The sequence below is a fragment of the Mixophyes fleayi genome, chromosome 6 (genome assembly GCF_038048845.1).
Source record: "Mixophyes fleayi isolate aMixFle1 chromosome 6, aMixFle1.hap1, whole genome shotgun sequence".
Classification (NCBI taxonomy): Eukaryota; Metazoa; Chordata; class Amphibia; order Anura; family Limnodynastidae; genus Mixophyes; species Mixophyes fleayi.
In genome coordinates this window covers 84,237,414-84,261,313 of record NC_134407.1, presented here as the reverse complement: position 1 = coordinate 84,261,313, position 23,900 = coordinate 84,237,414, and the positions used below count along the sequence as shown (strand labels likewise).

The 23,900-nt window shown below is 37.3% G+C and overlaps 1 protein-coding gene across 2 annotated transcripts; it reads left to right on the top strand.

The window, feature by feature from the left end:
* Positions 1-164: 164 nt before the first annotated feature.
* LOC142161403 (uncharacterized) lies at positions 165-20,742 on the top strand. Of its 2 annotated transcripts, none has more exons than XM_075216983.1 (9): positions 165-321; positions 7,823-7,946; positions 8,077-8,235; positions 8,318-8,441; positions 9,553-9,660; positions 12,260-12,669; positions 12,789-12,909; positions 13,563-13,654; positions 17,316-20,742. In XM_075216983.1, the coding sequence occupies exons 2-9, from the start codon at positions 7,869-7,871 to the stop codon at positions 18,771-18,773; spliced, it is 2,550 nt and encodes an 849-aa protein (XP_075073084.1). In that variant the 5' UTR covers positions 165-321; positions 7,823-7,868; the 3' UTR covers positions 18,774-20,742. The 2 variants fall into 2 exon arrangements, with proteins under 2 accessions (XP_075073084.1, XP_075073083.1); XM_075216982.1 differs by having other exon boundaries at positions 7,797-7,946.
* Positions 20,743-23,900: the final 3,158 nt, after the last annotated feature.

Genomic DNA, 23,900 nt, shown 5'->3' with positions numbered 1-23,900 from the left:
ACACTTTATTTCCTCTTTCAATAATCATGTTCTGGTTCGGTTCCTATTTTATGTACCGTAAAGCCTTCAGTCTTCGGTAAAATGGCTGACGCATATTGCTCTACTTGGTGAAAGAGTAATGTTTCTACAATAGCGGGAATCAGCAAGGTTCTAGTATTTGGAGACATTTAGCAGCTGTCAGTGACACAGAGGCTTGAACCGCAGACAGGAAGTTTATTATAAAGCTAATTTCCGGTGTTTAACTTCTGCAAAAGGCTGGAGCTATTCGAGGTCCATTTAATGTAATGTAATTTAGCTTAGACTGAAGATCATTATATTTAGGTGAGTTTCATTCACATTGACTATATATCGTATAGACGGCAAATTAGTGTATTTGGTCAGTCAATAGATGTTTTTGTTTATTGTGGATTGTTCCTGCCATTCACATTGTATGACTGTCATATAGGTGACAGATGTGTGTATTCCTGTTACTCACTTTGTATGGCTATTCTATAAAGGCAGATGCATTTTATTCTTGACGTTTACTTTGAATGGGAGTAATGTAGGGAGTATATGAGCTTATTCTTATCACTCACATTGAATGGCTATTGTGTGTCATTTACAATAATTGGATATTGTATAGTTGGTTTATCCCTGCCATTTACATTAGATAAATATTGTACATGTATCAGATGGGGTTATTCCTGCCACATAAAATGAATGCATTTTTATTTAGCAAAGGTTTGTTTTTTTTATCACTCGCATTAAGGAGATTTAATATAGATGATGTATAGCTGCATTCCTTGCATTAAAAATGGATCGATATTATATAGGGGGCAGATGGGGTTATTACCACTACTCACAATAAATGCAATGTTTCCTTACTTTATTCCTGCCCTTCTCTTAGACTGGATGTTAAATAGTTTAGCGATAGGCTGATACCTATCATTCACATCAAATGAATATTTTACTATAATATAGGCATCAGATGAAATAGTGAATGCTATATTGATGTTTATCTTTGGAACTTATATTGAATTGGCATTTTATAGATCACAGATGGGTTTATTTATGTAACTCCCATAAGAATCTAAAAAACTAAGCAGTCAGCATGAAGAACATTCACACAGAAATTGTGATTCTAGAATTCCTTATTCTGTCCAAGTTGCTAGTTACACAGCCCTGCTTATAGCAACCAATTAGACATTTGCTTTCATTTTCAGTTAACTGTGGCAGATAAATAAAAATTAGGATCTGACTGGTACCAGTCCTCAGAAACACACATACTTCACTTCAAGGCTGTCAGTAGATCCACTTCCTTCTTCTGTTGCGCTTGCTCTGCAGGGCTGTTCCAACCCTGTAACACTGACAGGCTATCTTGAGTTCCTGGCACGTTGTCTTGTGGGAGATCTCTAGAATGTGTCCCTTCCTTACAGAATATTCCACAAATCTTCTAATTTTGCACTCTTATGACTTCCATTCTTGACCATGGCATACTCCTTCTGTATGGCCTCCCAATGATTAGACGATCCCCCACACAATCAATTATGAATTCTGCTGCTGGAGTCCTCTACATATCCTGTCATACTCCAGCAAATTCACTTTATCAATCCCTACATTTCCTTCCCATAACTTTCAGAATAAAATTGATTATTCACCCTTGCCTACAGATTCCTTCAACTATTTTTCTCACCTTTATCTCTGAACTCACCCATAAATACAATCCTAATCTCCACAGTGACCTTCTAATGTTTTCATCTCTCATAACTTCATACCAAGCAAGACTACAAAAAGTCTCCCACACACATCCCTATCTTTTGAACTATCAACCCTTCACTACCAGACTCTGCTTCATCCTTCAAGTGTTTGAACACTCTGAAGATTCAGTTGTTCAAAGAAGCATATTTGTGTCCTACATAAATTATTTTTGCACCAGCTGTCTATGATGTTGGCTGTACATATACTGAAACATTACCTCATGTGGCTTTAAAATTAACACGACACCTTGTGATGATACAATTTTAATCGGTCTGATCTGTATCATGTATGCTCATAAAATTTGATTGTGGATGACTGCAATCAGCCTGAGTGGGTATTCATCTTCCATGTGCCCTAAAAGTTTTCCAGCCATGTGGCATTATTATTATTATTATTATTATTATTATTATTATTATTATTACCCAATCCAGCTCTTTTGCTTCAAGAGGCAGTTTGAACCTGGTAGTGAGTGTTCAACCGAGGACTCATGATTTTTACGTGCGTCTGTTTTGTGAGTTTGTGTGGCCTACCACTTTGTTGCTGAGCAGTTGTTGCTCCTAAACGTTTTTACTTCAGCAATTACTGTTGACCGAGACATACCTAGCAGGGCAGAAATTTGCCAAACTAGCTTGTTGGAAAGGTGGCATCCTATGACATTGCCATGCTGAAAGCCATTTAGCACTTCAGCATGACCCATTGTACTGCTAATCCTTGTCCATGTAGATTTCATGGCTATATGCTTGATTGTAAGCACCTGGTACCAATGGATGTGGCTGAAATGGCCATAGTCACTAATTAGATGGGTTAGCCATCATGTAGTGTGTCTCTATGTGTGTGTGTGTGTGTGTATATGTATGTATGTATGTGTGTGTGTGTGTCTATATATATATATATATATATATATATATATATATATATATATATATATAATATTTTTTTTTGTTAGTATGCATTTCTCCCTTTCATTACTCTTGATTGGATATTGCATATCTGACGTCTGTTTTTAACTTTTATTCACGTGGACTGTATATTATATTGGTGACATGTGGTTTTATTCCTATATTTCACATTGTATGGATATTCTATAGATTGGATAATTTATTTTATTCACACTCTATTCATACAATTTATGAAGGAAATTGGTTTTTCTTCCATTCACAGTGACAGGATACTAGATACAGGAATAAGAGATGTATTTCTTTCATTTGCATTGATTGGCTAGATCTGTTCGTAGAGGACAGATGAGCTTTTTCCTGTCCATTACATTCAATGGACATTATTTACAGGAAGCCATTGGTAATTTTATTCTCCTTTAATCTTTATTATTTTGCTGAATATGGTACATTTGAGAGAATACAACTCTGCATGGTTTATAAATGAAACATATTGTTGGTTTAATACATTATTTAGTATATAGCTATGGCATATTTTATCCAGATACATGTTTTTCACAAATTTCTGAAAACCATAAATTAAATGCCAAAGTCAGTATATTACAGGAATGGTTTTCCAAATGACAGTGTCATTATGAAATTTCACTGTAGCTCTGTTAAAACTTAAAGTATGACTGTCTATTCCATCACAGACTGCTGAAGAACCATATCTTGTGAAGTTCCATATCTTTAGCATAGTGTCCTAATGATATCTTATGCAGGTCAAAAAGTTGTAATACAGTAATTTGAGTTAGTGTGACCTCATTAGCTTAACCCTGTGTATAACTTTACCAATCCATACAGTGCATTTCTGCACAACAATTCTGGAACACAGTCAGTCGTTCTATGTTTACCATGTTAGAGAAGCACCTCCCTTCTGACGTGATAACTTGCTGCAGAGAAAAGAGAGGATGGTGGACTTATTTAGTCCAAGTTTAAACATTCCAATTATTCAGCTTGGCAATGTATAGGTTTTGACATATATACACTGATCATACACAACATTAAAGCCACTGACAAGTGAAGTGAATAACATTGATTATCTTGTTACAATGGCATCTGTCAAGGGGTGGGATATATTAGGCAGCAAGTGAACAGTCAGTTCTTGAAGTTGTTGTGTTGGAAGCAGGAAAATGAAGTGTAAGGATCTGAGCAACTTTGACAATGGCCAAATTGTGATGGCTAGACAACTGGGTCAGAGCAATCTCCAAAATGGCAGGTCTTGTGGGGGTGTTCCCGTTATGCAGTGGTTAGTATCGCCTATAAGTGTTCTAAGGAAGGACAACCAGTGAACTAGTGACATGGGCACCCAAGGCTCATTGATGTGCGTGGGGAGCGAAGGCTATCCCGTCTGGTTCATTCCCACAGAAGAGCTACTGTAGCACAAATTGCTGAAAAAGTTAATGCTGGCTATGATAGAAAGGTGTTAGAACACACAGTGCATCACAGCTTGCGTGTATGTGGCTGTGTCTGCAGACTACACATCTGGGCAATGTGCTAAAAAACAAGTTTGAGCCATGGAGGCCCCACCTTGCCACTTACAGGACTTACAGGGTCTGCTGCCGGCATCTTTGTTCCAGATACCGCATGACCCCTTCAGAGGTCATGCCCTGACGGGTCAAAGCTGTTTTCGCGGCATGAGGGGAATCTACACAATATTAGGCAGGTTGTTTTAGTGTTGTGGCTGATCGGTGTATATCAATGTCATATTGTGGATTTACTAACTTTTTAATATCCGGTGCATTAACAGGATCTGTAAGTATTGCAGCTAAATCAGCAGCCCTTTTAAACACAGTCAGGTATCCTCTCTATCTTAAATACTTGGCCTGTTGATGCTTCATCAATAGCCAAGCCATGTGGAATTATGTTTGTGGGAGAATGTATATTTCACACTGAACAAGTTAGATATCAGCTTAAATGAAGGACGTGTTATTGTTTTGTAATATTGGCAGTACCCCTTTCGTAAACTGGGAATAAATTATGTCAAACGTGGATCCTGGATCCAAATGATTTTTCAAGAGGGAGTTCGTCCATGTCTCTCCCAGAAAACTTAATAAGGGGTTTCTTTTGAGGAACTATAATGAAGATGCATGGATGAACTCCTGTTCATTGTACTGAGAAGTAGTGGACCCAATTTATATATGTGGGAGGCAGGTAATATAGCCAGAACTTGTCCAAATGTGTCAAAAGGAGCGATTGCTAGATTGGTCAAACAAGCCATTTGTGAGAGTTACAAGGCAATCCATAAAACTGCTCCTGATGGTCCCTAAGCCCACTACAGGACGGTTCTTTTGGTCACCTGGTCAGAAAGTCAGCATTGAAAGTAGCCACTTAGGCCAGTATACACATATATTGAAAACTTCCTGAATTGTCGATCATGTCTTTATCAGTATTTAGCCGTTGAATATAAAGTCGTCCAAGTTGCAGTCCCTCCAGAATTATTGATTGTTTTTTATTAACGCCTGGTATTGCTGTTAGTGAAGGGAAGTGGAATGTCTGTATGCATTTTACCGATAATTTAGTTTCCATGAATCTTCCATGATACTGACCTTTTATACCTCACTTATCGAAGACCATCAGGCCTATTAAATAAGGCAGTGAGACAGGTATAAAAAAATGTTTATCTTTATAATTAGCAAGTAGGATAATTCAGCAATTACAGGTTGAGAAGATACTTAAGTTTGTAGTTTTTAACACAGTTTGCAATTCACCAACACAGAAAAAATACACAGAAGTTGCCATATTTAACTTCCCTATGCATTTTAAGTAAGTGTTGTTATTTTAATTTACTGGGGCACCTGGGGGTTGGAGGGCTTTTAACCTATTTTTCTTCCTGTCCCTATTAGGCAGGTAAGGACAATTTTATTGGTGGTGTGTTCATGAAGGATTAATTGAAACTGAATTAGTGGTAAGAATAATCCAAATGTTTCAGTAAATGGGAAGTTTAATTAAATTGGTCTCCATGTTCTACAGCAATGCAGAACCTCACTTAAAAAACTATCTCCCATCTCAGATATAGGTGGGACACAAAACAGGTGTTCTTTCCCCATTTCTCATATTCACAGTAGAACTCTTAACCTCACTATTTAAAGTGCATGACAATATTAGGGGTATGGATGTGGCTGGTGGTTGCCACTAACTCTGCTCATTAACAAATGCTATTCTGTTTTTCTTGCCAGACTGCTGACATCCTTGCCCAAACTCTAGGCTGGTGGGGTATATGCCGAGGGTAAAAACAAATCTCTGTTGTATCACAATGCTAGATTGAGCTGCAATTTACAATGGATGCATTCTAAACTTTTGTTTGTCTAACTAGCCTTTGTCTTTGAAAACTTAGAGGGCCCCAGGAGATTCTATATCATGAGTGGGCCAAGTAAATTCTTTATTATATTATATAGTTCTCTTAAGTGAGCCTTCTCTCAAGCATTTTATGTATCTTTGGAATTCTACTGGTATTTATATTGGAGTGTGTCCTCATTACTTTTCAAAACAAGGTGTTTTTTATTTGGGACAATATCAGACCCCCTTATTAATAGATCTAGCATCTATTAGGTATAAATTGAGGGGTAGCTTAGGTGTCCCAAATATACTTGAGGGCACACTTATCACACACTCCCTGTCATGTGCAGGGAGTAGTCTGTATTGAGTATTTCATTAACTTATTTTTCACTGCATTGTTTACAGCACAAAGTAGGAAGAAGATTCCAAAACAGATTAAACATATTAAAACTCGATTGTTAAAGATTATCCTTCAATTATGTCACTTAATATCTTTGAATAGCTCCATTCATCCAGTATCATGTTCCTGTTATACTCTTGGCTCCGTTAAGGGTCACTTAGAGTGCTTCTCACATATGTGTCTAAATTAGAGTTGGTTTTGGTAATGCCTGCTTAAGGTGATGACTGGTATGTGATCTCTTCCAGTTCGACCAAACGTCACATGACCCAGCTTTCTTTATACTGTGGGTACTTAGTGCCAACTAGGATTGCTCATATTATCTTTACCTACTCCATAGCATGTTTTGGCGGGCATCGGAGATTTGACATTCGACATTTGATGGCTCTGATCAAGTGTCACATTTCTTAAGTCAAAAAATGCTAAAGCATTCATGATGCCTGCACTATTCTAATAAAAACTCCATGCAATAGAAAATGTAGAGGCGTTGTTGCTCTTAAAGGAGACAAATCTTGGGACCAAGTTCAATATGTAAGAAAGTAATTGCAAAATTAGCAATTTACTTTATTAGCAGTTTACATGTCTATCTTATTTTAATGGGATTTATTCTACTAACTACTGTGATGGGGACTTTACGAAGTCTAGGAACAGGAAGATATTTTTGTCAAGGAAGTACATTGGGGGAGGGGAAGCGGTTGACATCACTATACCCAGGTATTGTAATTTATTTCAGGAACACACTGAAGAGCACAGTGAAAAAACCTATCTGGGGCCATTGGTGTCTGATGGTCAGTCTCTATAGAAGCTATAGCAAAACCAAATACTTTTTCCATTTGCATAGATATTTACTACACCCCCCACACTATACTATATGCTTTGTCAAACTCCAATATTGGCAACAATTTGGCCTAATATACAGGACACGAAGGACAATGTCCGGTGTAATCCGGTCAGATTTTTATTTTGCATATCTTTTATAGTGGTCATCACATGGCTATTGGCCTGTACCTGGGCAGCCAGTTTAGACCAAATTAGCCTGAAATCTGTGTGTGGGTCCAGTTAACTGCACAAATAGGCACCCATTTGATGCAGCTGTTGAGGCCAGTTCAACAGACATTTGTGACCAAATTAGCCACATATCCATTGTTTGCATTGTGTGGTCCCAGCTTTAGGCATTGATCCGATGAGTCTGTTGACTTGAGACTCTAATCTGGTCTATCATCTCTACCTCAGTATACTTTGCTACAGCATTTATATATTTTCTGACACTGTAACATAATTGTACACTGTTATGCAGAGCATAGGACAATTAAAAGTTGTAGAAAGAAAATAAGTGTATGTAATTTTAGAAACAAGAAGCAGGTTTATGTACTTCTTGAATCTTATCACATAGTTGATCTTTCCATCACCTCCTGAATCATATATGTTGTATAATTATTGTTTACTCTCAGATCACTTTTAAATGTCATGTCTATAGAGGTCGTCTCATAGTTGGGTCAAGGTGCATCCGGACACTACTAAGGATGGACAAGGACCGGGATCATGTGACTGAGAGAATATTAAAGTACACCTTGGAAATCATCTACTTGCTGACAGGAGAGGTGAGGGAATCTGAGAACATCATAGTGACATCATTACTTTTATTTTCTGAAACATGGACCTACAGTGCACTATAGATTAGTGACTAATGTCTATGTATTTATGTATTTTACTATGCATATCATTATTTAGGATTATTTGCCAGTGAAGAAGTCTGGTGAGTGTGTGACCCCCAGGGGCAGCCAGAGTTCTATTATGGAGCCTCCACCTCACTCACCGGTACATAAAAGAGACAATGACCAGAATATTCTAGAACTCACCAACAAGATCATTCAGCTACTGACTGGAGAGGTGAGCACTGCTGGGAATGTGACATTATACAGTAACACCAAGGGATGTGTCTGGGTGATGACTGTATCATTGTGTGTGGCAGGTTCCTATAAGGTGTCAGGATGTCACTGTCTATTTCTCCATGGAGGAGTGGGAGTATTTAGAGGGACATGAGGATCTGTACAAGGATGTCATGATGGAGAATCGCCACCTTGAATTACCTCTCAGTAAGAGTCTTTTTTTTTTTTTTTTTTTCCCCCCCCCCCCCTCTACATAAAACTAAAGTACAAATAAAACATTAACGGATAACTAAGCTTAAAATGCCTATAAGTAAAGGTTTACATATTGACACGGTGTCGGGTTTTTTGACTTTGTATTCATAATTACTGTTCAACTAAGTGCTATCTCTAACCCTAGAAAAGTGAATTTGCTAAATTGTGCTTATTATGGGGAGATGCATACAGTTTGGTAATATCTTTAGACTAGTAGCTGCGGTCTACCAAATTTGTGTTTCACCTGTCCATGCTTTTGATTATGTTACATTACACCATACAATCGTGTCAGATCCAGTGACTGTAGATGATGTCTCTAAACCATTATATAAAAATAAAATCTTATTATAATTGCCTAGTCCCCCACACACACACACACACACACACGGCAGAACTGAGAATGAAGGCATGGGACATACTATCTTTTCCAATGCCTCATAATGAGCTTGAATACAATTCACTCCGTATTTTGGAAATTAAACTAAGTGTAAGAAATCTGTACTGTAGAATACATTATGGTGCGTGTGTGTGTGTAGATATATATATATATATATGTATATGTTACTCTAAATGCATGAAAGTATCGAGTGTAATCTGTAATAAAACCCTGTAACGATTAGATATGTTCAAATCTATAATTATCATGCTTTGTTATAATTCACCCCTTTAGATTTTGGATAGTCTGATTTATAGAAGTATTAGGTGTCCCTTTTGGCGTTCCTGTCACCAAAACATTTTTTGTCAGAGACAAATTTTCTAACATTGGATTAAATGTAACCAAAACAAAGACAGATCTTCATGCAAAAGTTTAATTTGATTTCATTGTAAACAACAACTTTATATAGTATGAAACATTATCCTCTGCACTGGACACATCATAGCTTCAAGTGCCCAGGATATTCACATATGTCCACATTATCTCTACTTCTCTAGTTTTGGGTGCAGCATTCAGCCTCATTAAATCAACAAAAGTGGAGTTCAAATGTTCTAATGTGACTTGCAGTATGCACAAAGAAATGTGAAAGCATAATATTATGTTAACAGACTTATAATAATATAATTTCAGTGAACAACATAACATCCCTTGTCAGTAAGGGAAAGACCGATTCGTCCTTGTCTTCGAAAACTGTTCTTCACTGCAATAGTTGTAATGAGGAATGTCCCACCAAAGAAGGTAATATTCTTACGTCAAGTGATGGCTTTAGAGCTATTAGAATTGTTTAAAAAAAAATGCATTGTATTTACGTGTGCTTAAACAGATGGTATTATAAAAATGTGTTCCTTACGTCATGCTTTCAGCATTATAAGTATGTCGGAAACAACATTTTGTTGAGCAGCTGCTTAAGCAGGTAGAGAGGCCCTTGGGCTCCACTGACTTGTAGGGTTGCGCTGTCATTGGTGAAATATGCTACTATCTCATTGGGTGCCATTTGAGCTTTTAGTGTGCTCATGGTATGTAAGCCCTCCTCTACAACTGCATCCATCCTTTATAAAGGAAAAACTTTCATTGTCCATCCTGGTGAGCTTGGCTCGTGTTATGGGTTGACACTACCCTTATTGGTAGGCAATGCACCTAGCCTCTATGGAGAAATACCTTTCTTAGTTACAGACTCTTCTCCCTATACTTAGGAGAATTCAGAACCTACTTATCCAGGTTACTGGAGTTTGTTATTGCTTATTGATGTATCTCTTAGCCTATATCATGCCATGTATGGGATAGTTAGGGGTATTCTGGTTGGTGGTTCTTTTTTTCTTTTATGGTTTTTTACTCTACAGATTAGTGCTTGTAAAGTCTGTTCATACATTTCAGGTACATCACGGCTTTTGTATGGAATTTTGTACAAATCATTACTAAAACTTTGTTTTCATTATTGAAAACACTTTCAATGAAAAGCTTCCACCTATGCACCATTTCAAGACCATGGTCATCCTAGATCAGTGTTCTCTTTCTATTTTGAGTGCTTTGTGTGCCTGCCAATATTTTATTTATTTAACGCGAACCCTATACATTTATGCAGTACTTTTTTACTACATTAACTATTATTAATGTGGTTACTTTTTTTCAGTGTTGCACAATTAGTAAAATTTGTAACGTTTTAATCTTAATTCAGCTAAACCTAGGTGGATCCTTAATGATAATTCACACATAGGGCAAACATTAAGTACACTTTCTACCCTAATCTACTACTAGCAGATATCTGATCACCAACCCATACCATACAATGGTTATGCATCATTCGGCTAGTTCAGTTACTTTGCTAAACCATTGTCACAAAAACTCTTTTGTAATTATTATTTTAACTTTATTATTTATGAGTGGTGTATTATCACCTGGAAGTGTTTTTAATAAAGTAAAAAAAAATTTGTGTTCAAACCAGTGCTAACCATTTAATTGGAGATTCCCTCATGGTATGGCTTGAGAATTTAAGACCACATTATATATGTATATTAGTTTGGTCTTGTATTCGATCTCTCATTAGCTCTACTAGAGGAAACCATTGTATATACAAAATTTCTGCAGCCCATATGATGTGTTAATTACCTATCCACATTCCAACATTTATTTCACTTCCTTGAGTGCTCTACTGCCTTATTGTTCAGGGAGAGTGGCCTGTGTATAGGAGGCTTGTGCACTCATGTTTGGCACCATCTCCCCTTGCTGACTTGGTACTTAGTGTTGGTTATTTGACAGACTGGCTGAGCAGTCTGGGAACAGTGTTCCCTCAGTGGGATCATTCAGTCCCCTTACCTTAATAACCCTGTTTTTTTGCTGCTGTTTTTGCGTTTTGGCCATGTGGCTCGCTTAACCACACCTTTTTTCTTTCACGTGGAAAAGAAGTAGTGAAGTGTTTTTGTCACCTTCTTTTTCTTCACGTTTAGAGGGACTTTAAGGCTAATATTTTAGCAACTGTCTTTCCATAATTCTTGGTTGCATTAGTCTTCACAACTCCCTAGAAGACCTGGGTCTGAAATTCCAGAACCAGGCCCATGTTTTTTTATTGTCCTATTGCCCTAACCACAAGGAGGTTTGGAGTCCCTGGTCACATGGGTGTGATGTGACCTAAACCTAATGGATCTCATTATCCTGCATGACTCCTTTTTGCACCATGGGACTTGGGTTAGTCCTCAGCCTAGTGCATTGGGCTCTAATTAATTATTATAATTTTCTAATCTTTCTTTCTTACAAGAGTATCTATTCTCAGCTACAAAGCATACTTGTAGGGTTTCATTACAGAGCACATAAGAAAACACTCCTAAACACATGTTCATTTTTAATATGTCTTCACTTGCTTTTCTGCAAAAACATAATGCATAGGTGTGAGCAATCATAGCTACTGTCACAGGATACCTGATGTTAGATTTTGGGCTGATTCAAGTGTATGGAGTGGAATATCAATTGGCTTTATCAAGCTAACCCAGTAATTTAAGCTACATTTGGCTAGTAATGCTTCTTGTGGGGGGTATTTCTGTCTTTTCAGGCCTAGCTCCTGCTATGCTATCCTTGGATTGTTATGATACGCTGGTTACCTACAAGCGTTGGGAAAAACGCCAGTCACGCTGTGTGTCAAACGTGGTCGCTTTTGGCATGTAGTGGTAATCTGCACTTGAAGTAAATAGAGTTGGCAGCATCTAAAAGACACCACAACGCCACAAAATCTCTCTAGCTCATTAGAACATGTTCTGTGTAGCATGGTAGATGAGTACTATAAACATTTTGCAAAACATATATAAACTATAAATAATGGGACCTTTACTGTGTTGGTTTCCTACAGATGGATTAAATAGCAGAAATATAACAGACAGATGCCCCAGTCCTCATTGTTCCCAAGATTGTACAGAGCAAGGCAATGATGAATCACAGTACAGAATCCCACAAAATAGTAGAGCGGAAGATGACCAAATCCCACAAGATGGCAAAGAGAAGGATGATAATAGCCCACAAGATGGTAGAGAGGAAGATGATGATGTCCTACAAGATAGTACAGAGGAAGATGACACTATTCCACAAGATGATAAAGAGGAAGATGACAATATACTACAAGATAGTGAGGAGGAAGATGATCATATACAACAAGATGGTAAAGAGGACCTTGACACTATCTCAAAATACTGTAAACGAGAAGATGGTAATATGCTAAAGGATTGTAAACAGGAAGAAGATGTGGTCTCACAGTATTATGAGGTAGATAGGGCTACACCATTTATTGACTGCCATTGGCACACTTATTGTTTATGAACAACATCTCCCATGATCCTCACCCAACCATGTTTTAATTGAATTTGTTTCATTGTGTGACTTAGGAGGAACTACTGAAAGATGTGAAAATTGAGATTTTGTCAGATGATGAGTGGGAGGAAGAGACATTTTTGTGGGGTGAACATCAACACAAGGAGGAAACTGTTCATGAAGGTATCGGCACAGGTGAGTGCTATACGCTTTCAGTAGAGGAAGTTCTCCTTATTGAATATCTTGTGACATGATATTTAGAATGAGAGAGTCAGAACTCATTGTGAAAGATCATGAGAATGTTCAGGGGAAGGGTCCATGTAGATACCTTGTGCAAATTTATCATTTATAGAATTAAACCCCTATTTTACATTCCCTGTGTTTGGAATTTACACTTCGTTTTTATTCCTTGTTCCCTCATTTCCTAGTGCATTTCAATGGACCCATTTCCTTGATGTTTTAAACTCCCTATTCATGCATTTTACACCACACACATTACTCAGACATATTGCTTTTCAGTAGTTTTTATTGGCATTCCTGTAGTTCAGTATACAGAGCTGGACATGTTCACCAGATAGAAAGACAAGTTTTATTTATTTATTTATTTTCTTAAGTTGTCATTCTATTTTACTTTGCAGTTTTGAAAGTCCACCATTTTTAGACATTGTACATGCTGGAGCGAGATGCTTAAAAAGAAAAACACAATTGATACATATAATTTTATTGTGTGTTACCTTTATGTCACTTGAAGATTTGTGTGTTTTTTTTTACTTTTATACTTTTTGACTGTATATACATCCTCTGAAATACTGTATAAACTATATATACAGTCACTGTTTGTTTTACAGGTGGATCCTATAACAGAAATACTACAGAGGAATGTCCTCTTGCTTTTTATCCTCGATATAAAGGAAATAACGACGTATCACAGGATTATCAGGTAGAACACCCATTACAAAAATGTATGAAGGCACGAACATAGTTGACTGTGACCATTCTTGTGTGAATATCAATTTACTCTGCTCTCCTAAGAAACTGTGTGGAGAAAAATCCTTGAGGTTTATGCAAATACTATGATATGACAGGGGATGTTCTGATGTTTGGCAGTGCAGTGGCTTAGTGGTTAGCACTTCTGCCTCACAGCACTGGGTTTATGAGTTCGATTCCCGACCATTGCCTTATCTGTGTGGAGTTTGTATGTTCTCCCCATGTTGCGTGGGTTTTCTCCCGGAAGCTCCGGTTTCCTCCCACACTCCAAAAACATACTAGTAGGTTAATTGACTGCTATCAAATTGACCCTAGTCTGTGAGTGTGTGTGTGTGTATATTAGAGAATTTAGACTAAGCTCCAGTGGGGCAGGGACTAATGTGAGTGTGCATTACATTGCATGTACTCTGTACAGCGCTGTGGAATTAGTGGCACTATATAAATAGCTGATGATGCTTATACAATGTCTATGATGACTCTTTGGTGGGCTGAGCAGTGAATCTGTTAATATCAATTTACCTTCTGATCGCTCATGATATGTTACCATTTGTTAGCATGAGACCGAAGCAGGGATCTGTCATTCCTGCATTACTGCAATGCTTATGGCTTTCAGATGAAAACAAATGTCAACTCATGCAGCTAGACAGATACAGAAAAGAGAATTGGAATTTTAGAGACAGAATCCTACATTTTTCAAAATGTGAAGGCGTTCTAAAGTTTTAAAGATAACATGAGGAATAAAATAAGTCCGTGACTAAACTGCCAGTGGATTTCAAGCCAAAATGGAGTGCAAGATTGGCACAAGACTCCATGCAGATTAATAATAACAGTAACTTTCTCTTTGATCAGAGGCAGAAGTCTTCACTTGGATGCACCTGTTGTTGGCAGGTAAACTAATAATATAAAGAGATGGTGCCCTAATGTTGTTGTATGTTAATATGCTTAAATCCAGCATGGCTGTGTATCAAATAAACAAGGATGTAAGCTTATCTGTTTGACATCTAAGTATGCACATTACCAGTGTAGGTCCCCTCCTACTGCTCAGCGTCTCGAGGATGCAAAGTACAATAATCAGAAATGGCAAAAAGCAGCATATAGTGTAGTAAATATGATGTCTTTTGATAAATAATAAAAAAAATACATGTACATCAAATAAAAACCTAGTGAGCTTATATGAAATACTTATATAGAGTCACAGTTGTTATACGTCCTTTCCAGGTATGAAAGCTTACAGTTTTGGATAATGTGTTCTCCAGAAAACAGTTTGTTAGTAGGTCTCTATGCAATTCGTCCTCTACAGGGACTTCCTCTGTGGACTATTGCCATAACTAAACTACCCTTCCATTTTATTTTTAAATAACAGGCATCTCCAATATTATTATCTACTGTGCATGTGTGGGTGGCATAAGCCATTCACAGTGCATACTCCAAGACCTCATTTCCAGTTTATAGTTTAAATATGCAGGTAGTCAATAGCTGGAACCGGCCAGACCTGGATAGTCATACTGCGCATGTGTCCACATAGACATTTACTAGAGAGAAAATACTGTTAAGACTTGAGGTCAGAGAAAAGGGGATATCTCAAATGGAGATTCTTCACGTACAGTAAAATGTACTGTAAAAAACAAACTATAAGCTATTATAGCATAAATTAAATATATGCAAACATAAATGACAGACAATAAAGTCTAATAGAAGTTTACTGATATATATATATATATATATATATATATATATATATATATATATATATATACACACACACACACACACACACTACATAAATAAGAGAGAGATTTGCTATAAGACCATATATAGTCTACTAATTTCTGTACGCTAAAAGATTAAGATCAGCATTAGATTAGATTAATATATTCAATTTCATAAAATCAATCAGTTATTATTTAACTGCTCAAACTAGAGAATATAATTCAGCATTATGCCCAGATTGTGTACGCCTACTTTGAACGTAGAGCTGGGAGGGAAATAAATTCAAAATATGAAATGAAAGGTCCGTCTAGAGAGGTTTGAATGCTATTTGTAAACTTCATTCAAACCACATGTGGAAACAGTTTTAAGCGTATAGATCCAAAACAACATCCTCTGGGATAGTTTCTTCTGTATATCTCACCTCTTTCTCCCAGAGTAACATGTTCTATTTTAAAAATAAGGAATTATGGATCTGAGTTATGTCCTGGATACTGCACGAGAATCAAATCTATTCCTGCTATATCGTATATGTTCTTGGATTCTAAATATCGAAGGGAATTTGGTCTTGCGTACATATTGCAGCACACAATTACATTATAGTAGTTGGATCACTGATGTTGCTAGACAATTCATCAAAAGTTTGACCTGAAATGTACCGGTTTAATTGCAACCTGTAAAATATTTATTGGCAGATCTAACGACCTTTCAAATATTCCAAAACATTTGTTTCTCGAGCACTAGTTTCTGGTCTAGCTGTAATTGTAAACGTACTAGATGCTATTATGTCCTTGAATCTTCTAGCCTTCTTCAAACCATATGAGGCTTTTGTGGGAGCAAGTTGGCCAATATTAGGTCCATTAATATAATGTCCCAATGATGCTTCAAAATCTCACAAATACAATTTTCACTACAGTTATATTGTGTAATAAATTGAATTCATTCATTCTTAAGGATTTTATCTTTATATTCGAATAACAAATTTCTATCCATTGTTTTACTCCTTTTTTTTATGGCATCACCAACACTTTTCTCTGTGTCCCCTCTGTCTGTTTAAACTGTGGGTATACTTTGTTAACAGTTGATATACCTGCAATTCCTTTTAATCTGGGGAAATTGTGAGAATGGAATATTCGTTTTGCATATCTACAAAAGGCAGCTGTTTTAAAATGTAAATAGCTATTGTTATCTAATGATTTAGTAAAAGTCTTAGTATCCACTTTATTGGACTTCCCTTCTAAAAGCAGATCTAAAAACTCAAATATTATTTGTAACATTATTATTATACTCATTGTTATAAATATTTTGCATAAAAAGATGATTAAAATGTTGTATACCTTTTTGTATAATAAATTATTCTCAAAGTAAAAGAAATAAATAAAATCCCAGCTACCCATAAAACATTAGCAAAGAGCGCTCATTTGCAGTCTCACACAGTTGTTGATAAAAGGTGTCTAAATATTAAAAATTATTATGTTCAAGAATAATATAACACACAGATAAATGTTTATGATCTGTGCTTAATGTCAGGCCTGAATTCAAAAATAAACTTCACATGTACCGTTTCTGTATACATCAAAATGTACATCTGATGACTCGCCAATAGTTTTCTTGCCACTTGAAGTTGTCTGTATATTTTAACAATGTTGTGGTGTCCTTTAGATGTGAAGGAGATCAACTACCTTTCTTTTTAGAAACATTTTTTTAACCTATTCGGACAAATGAAAAGGGAAGCAATAACCCCAATAATTGTTATCCTAGCTCCATAGTAAATGTATACATTTTTCTATTTATCTTATTTATATTTCTCATGTATGATTCTGGGAAGGTGTTGCACTACTTTAAATCAAACTTGCACACAAATAAATCTGACTAATATTCCAATGTCTTTGTATCTTTCTTGACAGTTCCACGTTCTGCCTGGGGTCAAAGCAAGTTCTTTAACAAATAAAAGCAGTCCACAAGCATTACTGAAAGGCCACATTAATAATGGATCAACAACACTAAACAACATTAATATGAATAAAAGAACTTTCCCTTCCTGTCAAATAGAACTGATTACACAGTTTGGAATACCCACTGCTCAAGAACATGTCCAAACAGTACAACAACAACAAAAAAACGTAAACACTGTCAGAAAAACGACTTCAGATATTCAAACACTACAAAGTTTTTTGAGTGAACTGAATGAAAACCGTAAAATTGAAGAAATACCTCACACAGCGCTTGATCCCTTGCTCTCCAAATTTCTTCTTGTGGTGAAAAGAAAAGATGGCAACGAGTATGAACCCCACACCCTTAGGTGTATGATAGGAAGCATTGACCGGTACTTAAAAGAACACAGCTACACGCACACAATAATTTATGGAAACAGCAAAGACTTTCCACTAACAAAACAGTCACTAAATGCAAAAATCAAATTTCTCAAAAAAATTGCAGAGAGCAACCCACCAATCAGACAAGAGGCTTTAACAGATGACGACATAGAAAATCTTTACAAGAGCAGAACGCTTTCCCTAGATAACCCAACGAGCTTACTAAACTTAGTATTCTTCAACAACGGCATTCATTTTGCACTACGAACAAAGGAACAATACAACCTTCAGTGGGGTGACCTAAAGTTAAAAATTGATCCAAGAGGGAATCAGTACCTAGAATATTCTGATCGCCAAACAGAAACTGTAGAAAATTGCAAAAATCTAAGACAAATGAAACCCAGGATCTACTCGACTCCACACATACCAGAGAGAGACCCAATAACGGCATACATAAAATACAGAAGCTTCAGGCCTGGTGCTATGATGGCACCTGACTCTCCATTTTACTTGGCGCCTAATGTGAACTATAATCCCGCGTTCTCAGAATGGTACCGCTCAACGAAAATAGGAATACAAAAAATTAGAGCAATGATGACGACTATGAAAATACGAGCTTCGCTGCCAGAATCGAAAAGGAAAGTAAGCTACATCACAAAAAAAAGACTAGTTGAAAGGCTGCCCCAACACCACTTAACCACCACATCAATGGTGCAAACTGCACAGCAGTATAATTTGCACAGCAGTAATAACCATTCCACTGCCATAGATGTAAAGCAGCATAAAGCCCCAATCATTATAAACAATTTACAAACAACTATGGCTTGTCAGTCACAAGAAAAGCCACTTACTTCCGCCAGCAGTTTTCACTCCCGCCCATCAACTAGCAGATATGGAGAATCGTCCATTAATAATAAAAGAAGCTTTGTAAACACCGAATTTGTACAGCAGCGCAATTCAGCCGTTTATCTAAATAACTACAGTCACCTGAATTTAAACGGACCTGCAAAAAAACGTAAAACTATTATTTATGACTTTAAATCAAAGTAGAATACAGTACTCTGTATTGTAATATAAACCATCGATACACTGACTTCAAAAAGAACTTTTTTTAAAAAAAAATGTCCCCTGGACTTATGTTGGTTTTTCTATTTTTTTTTTTATTTTATTTTTGTCGAGTTCATACATATGTTCTTCCTTTACCCTAAGCTATATTTATTCAAGTTTTTAACCAACTCTTTAAATAATTATTTAAATGAAGTTTTCTTATTTCTACAAAACAAGCAAAATTTTCTTGCAGTTTTAATTGCCTTTATGCATATTTATTATAACACATACAATTTTACAGGTATTTGCAGAGAATTTTTAGATAAAATGTATTTGTTCAACTGACCCTACAGTTTAAACCCTGATGATTGGAAGACATGGACAAAAAGGTCAATTGCAGCCTCACAATGTACAGTTTTCTCCCCAAGTATGTCCTTACTCAGGTTCACATCCCCATTCCAGTATTTCTCTCCACTTGGTACAGCAATTTGCGGGAGTGTGGTCCATGGTAAGGCTGCACGTCAGCAACAGTATTGTCAATTCAATTTCTGACCGCCTAGACCACCCCTTTAATTAATTGCAACTTACATTTTATTTCTCTTAAATTACTGCTCATTGGAGCATTATTTATATCTGAAATAAGTCAGAAGAGTAAAAGGGACATAGGTGCAGTTTATATTTTGTGCACCATATATATCTACATTTTCTCTACATTGGTTTTATGGCATATCAATGTGCTGATGCTCCTTGAAGGTGCCAAAGTAGCTGCATCACATCAGATCGCAGAACTAGTGAAGGAGCTGCGTAATTAAAAGTAATGCCTGACTCTTATCTCTACCACTTCAAAGTATGTGTAAAAAACTAAGTTTTGTTGAAATTAATGGGCTGTGCGAACCCCCAATAATTAGGACCCTCCACCTCTAAGCTTAAGTGTGCGCTCCACCTTTTGAGGTTAATTCCAATGTCCTGCAACACACGATCTTAGTATTTAATCAGTTGGATTACTACAGCTAACCTGCACTCAGCATGGAGTATCCTGATCTGCCCAGCCCCTTCCAGCATAACAATCTTACAAAAACAGTATTTGAACTGTGGTTTGCACATTACTCTTCGTGATCTGTCCAATGTCACATGGAGAAGGGTTGCAAAAATTGTTGAATAAATGCACCCAGGTACCAGTCAGTAAATCATCCTCATGAGGACTGTTTGTTAATGCAAATACAAAATAGAACACTACGTTTTGTTCTTTGAGAGGTGCTGTGATAGATAGTATGAAAATAAAGCTGCCCAGTATTTATGTGTATTACATGCAAAAATGCCCAGAAAATTTACATGATTCATCTAGATACAAATTTGCATCCTTTAGTTAGATTTGCCTCTAAATAAGACCATCAAGTTTGATGCTGATATGTTAAATTCAGAAGCTAAATATGCATTTGAGCAGTGTTATAACAATAATGCTATACATTCATAACGGTTATACATAGAGAAAGAAAGAGGTAAAAAAACAAACACATTAAGGTAGATGTAGATTGTTTTTTACCTTCTAGTAATATTTGGTTGTTGGAGATAAGACTCCGCTTTTAATCTGTTGATATGGGAAAAGCTAAATGTTGTTTTCATTATCAGCCCCATATTTTGCTAGGCAAGAAAACACATGTAACCAAAAGAAGAATGGAAACGTCCGTCGTGCACATTTTCATGGGATAAAACACATTAGTAGTTCTTGGTACATTGAAGTGTTACAGGGACCTTGCACACATCACAAGCAGAAAAGGTGCTGTAATCCATAGCAACCGATCAAATGTTTGGTTTCGTTTTCTAAACTACCAGCAACATGACAGAATTTAGTTGCGTTCTGTGGGTTGTAGCACTTTTTTTTGCACATATACTTGTGCAAATTCAACTATATGTCATCTAATGTGTTCTGTACCGTTTTTATTGAATAAAACAAAGGTACTCAAGTCTGATAGATGCATTGTTCAAAAGTACTTTTTTTTTTTTTCATTTGTTGATATTTCATTTTGCCTTTATACTATGACGCTTTTCATACAAATACTGCATAATAATTTTCTTATTCCTTCCTGGTGCCTATATTGCTAACATTATCACACCATGTGTCCGTTGGTTCATGTTGGAGGATTGAACCGGCTCCTATGAGTCCCATTAGAAATTTAGCTTACCTGGTTATTTAAGTATTTGTATCGACATACATGCATACAGATACATTTATGCTAAAACAACTACAGTCTGCAGCATCAATAGACCCCAATCCGTTGCCACAGAAACACACTGACTTCTTACTACAACTGCTGCAAATCTGGCAGGTTCAGTCTTACCGACTCCCACCAAGCTGAAGTCAGTCAGGAAAACCCCATTCTTCTAAGCAATTACAATATTAACACTAAAGCTGGGTACACATTTATACAATCTTACTTTAGATTCAATTGCTGTAACGATTTTACCAGCGCCTGAAAGCCCCGATGAGCATGCCGATATATATATATATATATATATATATATATACACACACACACAATCTGTGATCCTCATCTCATAACCATCTGCTATAAAGATCTTGACTCTGTACAGATATCTGCTTCCACTGCCGGTCGTGCGTGTGTACACACTTCCACATTTGCCCGACATCATTGATCATAAATTTTAGGGAGTTTAAAAAACCATGTCAAATGGTACAATGTGAGCCTCTGCACCACCCCTGACCTCCAACAAATGTAAAACACACCTTTCTCCTAAACTTCCATGAGATAGGTCAACACACACATATAATACTAAACAAGTTGTGAAGGGCAGAGTAGCGCAAGATCCTAAAACGCTAGAACTGCTTAGCGAGATGTTCACCTTTAGCAACCCACCTTCTGAGGAACTTGTTATGTTCCACCATACTCGGTTGCTCCCAAGACATAAATTTGTGTAGTAGCAGTTGATCTAGCACCTGCCCGGTGAAGAGGACAAAACACAGTAGGAGGTAATGAGCAACCACAATATATTAGCAGAACTTTAAGCTAGAAAGGCAAGTATTAATGCAGAGAAGTCTGGCACTTGTCTGATGAAGTGGACAGCTCACAGTAATGGGTAGTGAACAACCAGAATGTATATGGCAGAACTCAGAGTCAGACAGGCAGAGATCAGGAGTGGAGAAGGCAGGTCAAACATTAGTAGTCAGATCTAGACACAGGCGGAACACATGTCAAACAAGACTGGAAACGTGCAGCAGGAATTAGGTGGCGCAAGTAGTTAGCTAGCTGCATGAACTGGTTGCAGCTTGGTAGGGTATAGCGAGTGGGACACAACTAGGGTTGCATGCCACTCGTAATACCCTACCAAGATACGGCACATTCAAACTCCTTCTTAAGTAAGTCTTAGACGCACATTGTGTCCGACTTTAAAAGAAGCCCTTTGTGAGCACTTCAGCCAGCAGTGTACGTTTGATCTACCAGTCTTGCAGGTGTGGAAAATAAACGCCAACATTTTTCATTATTATTGCAAAGTATTACTACCCACACCCAGATGGTAAAATTTTCTGGGGAGAACACTGATTTTTTTTGCAGACACATGTTCTGTGCTAGCTAGTGACACACACGTGTCATTTTTAAAAATAAAGACTGCCGTGACAGTCATCACTATAAGTCATATCTGGCACCAAGACCTTAGTAGCAGATCCTTTAAGTACTTAGGTTGCTAAGTTGGGCCTCCATGGCTCTGACTTTTTCCAGCACATCCCACAGATTGGATTGAGATTCTGCGGAATTTGGAGGTCAAGTCAACACCTTGAGCGCTGTCATGTTCCTCAAACTATTCCTAAACAATTTTTGCAGTGTGGCTGTGCGCATTATCCTACTGATAGTGGCCACTGCTATCAGGAACTACCATTGTCATGAAGGAGTGTACTTGGTCTGCAACAGTGTTTAGGTAGGTGGTACGTGTTAAAGTAACATCCACATAAATGCCAGAATCCGAAGTTTCTCAGGAAAACGTTGTCCAGAGCATCACGCTGCCTCCGCTGGCTTGTCTTCTTCCCATAAAGCATCATGGTGCCATCTATTCCCCAGGTAAATGCCACACACGTACCCAGCAGTCCACATGATTTAAAAGAAAACATGATTCATTAGACCAGGCCACCTGTCACGAATGACCAACCGGTCCCAGATAAAGTAATCTGAACAGCTGGTCACTTAGCGATGAATACACCTTTTCTGCCACCTCAAAAGATGTACTATGGTGTCCTTACGTTCACCAAAACCACTTATTAATGTTTCCCACTTAAATCACATACACATTTAGCATGAGCCTCCCTGGAAACACAGAGAATATGCTAGATTAAATGTACTTTAATTCAAAAATGTTTCCAAGGCTTCGTTACAAAAAAAAAAAATAATGACATACAATACGTTGCACAAATAAGTTTCAGGAAATAAAATAGGAAATAAAACCAGAGTCACTACTTACTAATTAAGACTAGGGGCTAGATTTACTATCAGGCGTGATGCATGGCGGCTTGAAGCCGCCATGCATCGCGGCGTTTTTCCGGCGGGTTTGCATTGCAGCCGGATTTACTAATGGGCGCATTTCAGCTTCAATTTGAAGCCGCCGGCGATGTAACGGCGGGATGTAATGCTCAAAGCCGCCGGCGGCTTTGAATAGAACATGGCGCTTTTGCTTTAAATGACGGCGCTTTTGTGTGAAGGCGGTTTTTTTGAAAATTACACCTGTCTCCTGGCCTGTTACTATTGGCTATTTTCAAACTCAGGAGATTTGACATCACAAGCCCTATATAAACCACTGGCCTGACACTTTTTTCTCTGATAGGGTTTTGAGGAGTTTTGTGAGAGGAGTTTGGAGGATAGTGGTTTGCTGAGAGTTGGTGAGAGTTGGAGATTGGTGGAGCGATATCTGATTGAAGTGTGAGTAGTCCTGTGGTTTTTTTCTGTTTTGTACATTTATTTTCTGTCTTGTATTTTTTGTATTTGACTTGTCCTTTGTCTGTGTTACTTGTGTGTGACTGTGTGGAGAGTGTGTCTGTAGGTAGTGTAGTTTGTTCTTTGTGTTTGTAAGTCCTTCAGTGCTTTGTGTTTTTCTGTCTTCTGTGTAAAAATGTCCAGAGATAGG

Excerpts from the sequence above, each read along its gene's own strand:
- LOC142161403 (XM_075216983.1), top strand. The coding sequence starts at position 7,869 with ATGGACAAGGACCGGGATCATGTGACTGAGAGAATATTAAAGTACACC. Across the intron at positions 8,236-8,317 it reads TTCAGCTACTGACTGGAGAG|GTTCCTATAAGGTGTCAGGA; the intron begins GTGAGCACTGCT and ends TGTGTGTGGCAG. Across the intron at positions 12,910-13,562 it reads TCATGAAGGTATCGGCACAG|GTGGATCCTATAACAGAAAT; the intron begins GTGAGTGCTATA and ends TTTGTTTTACAG.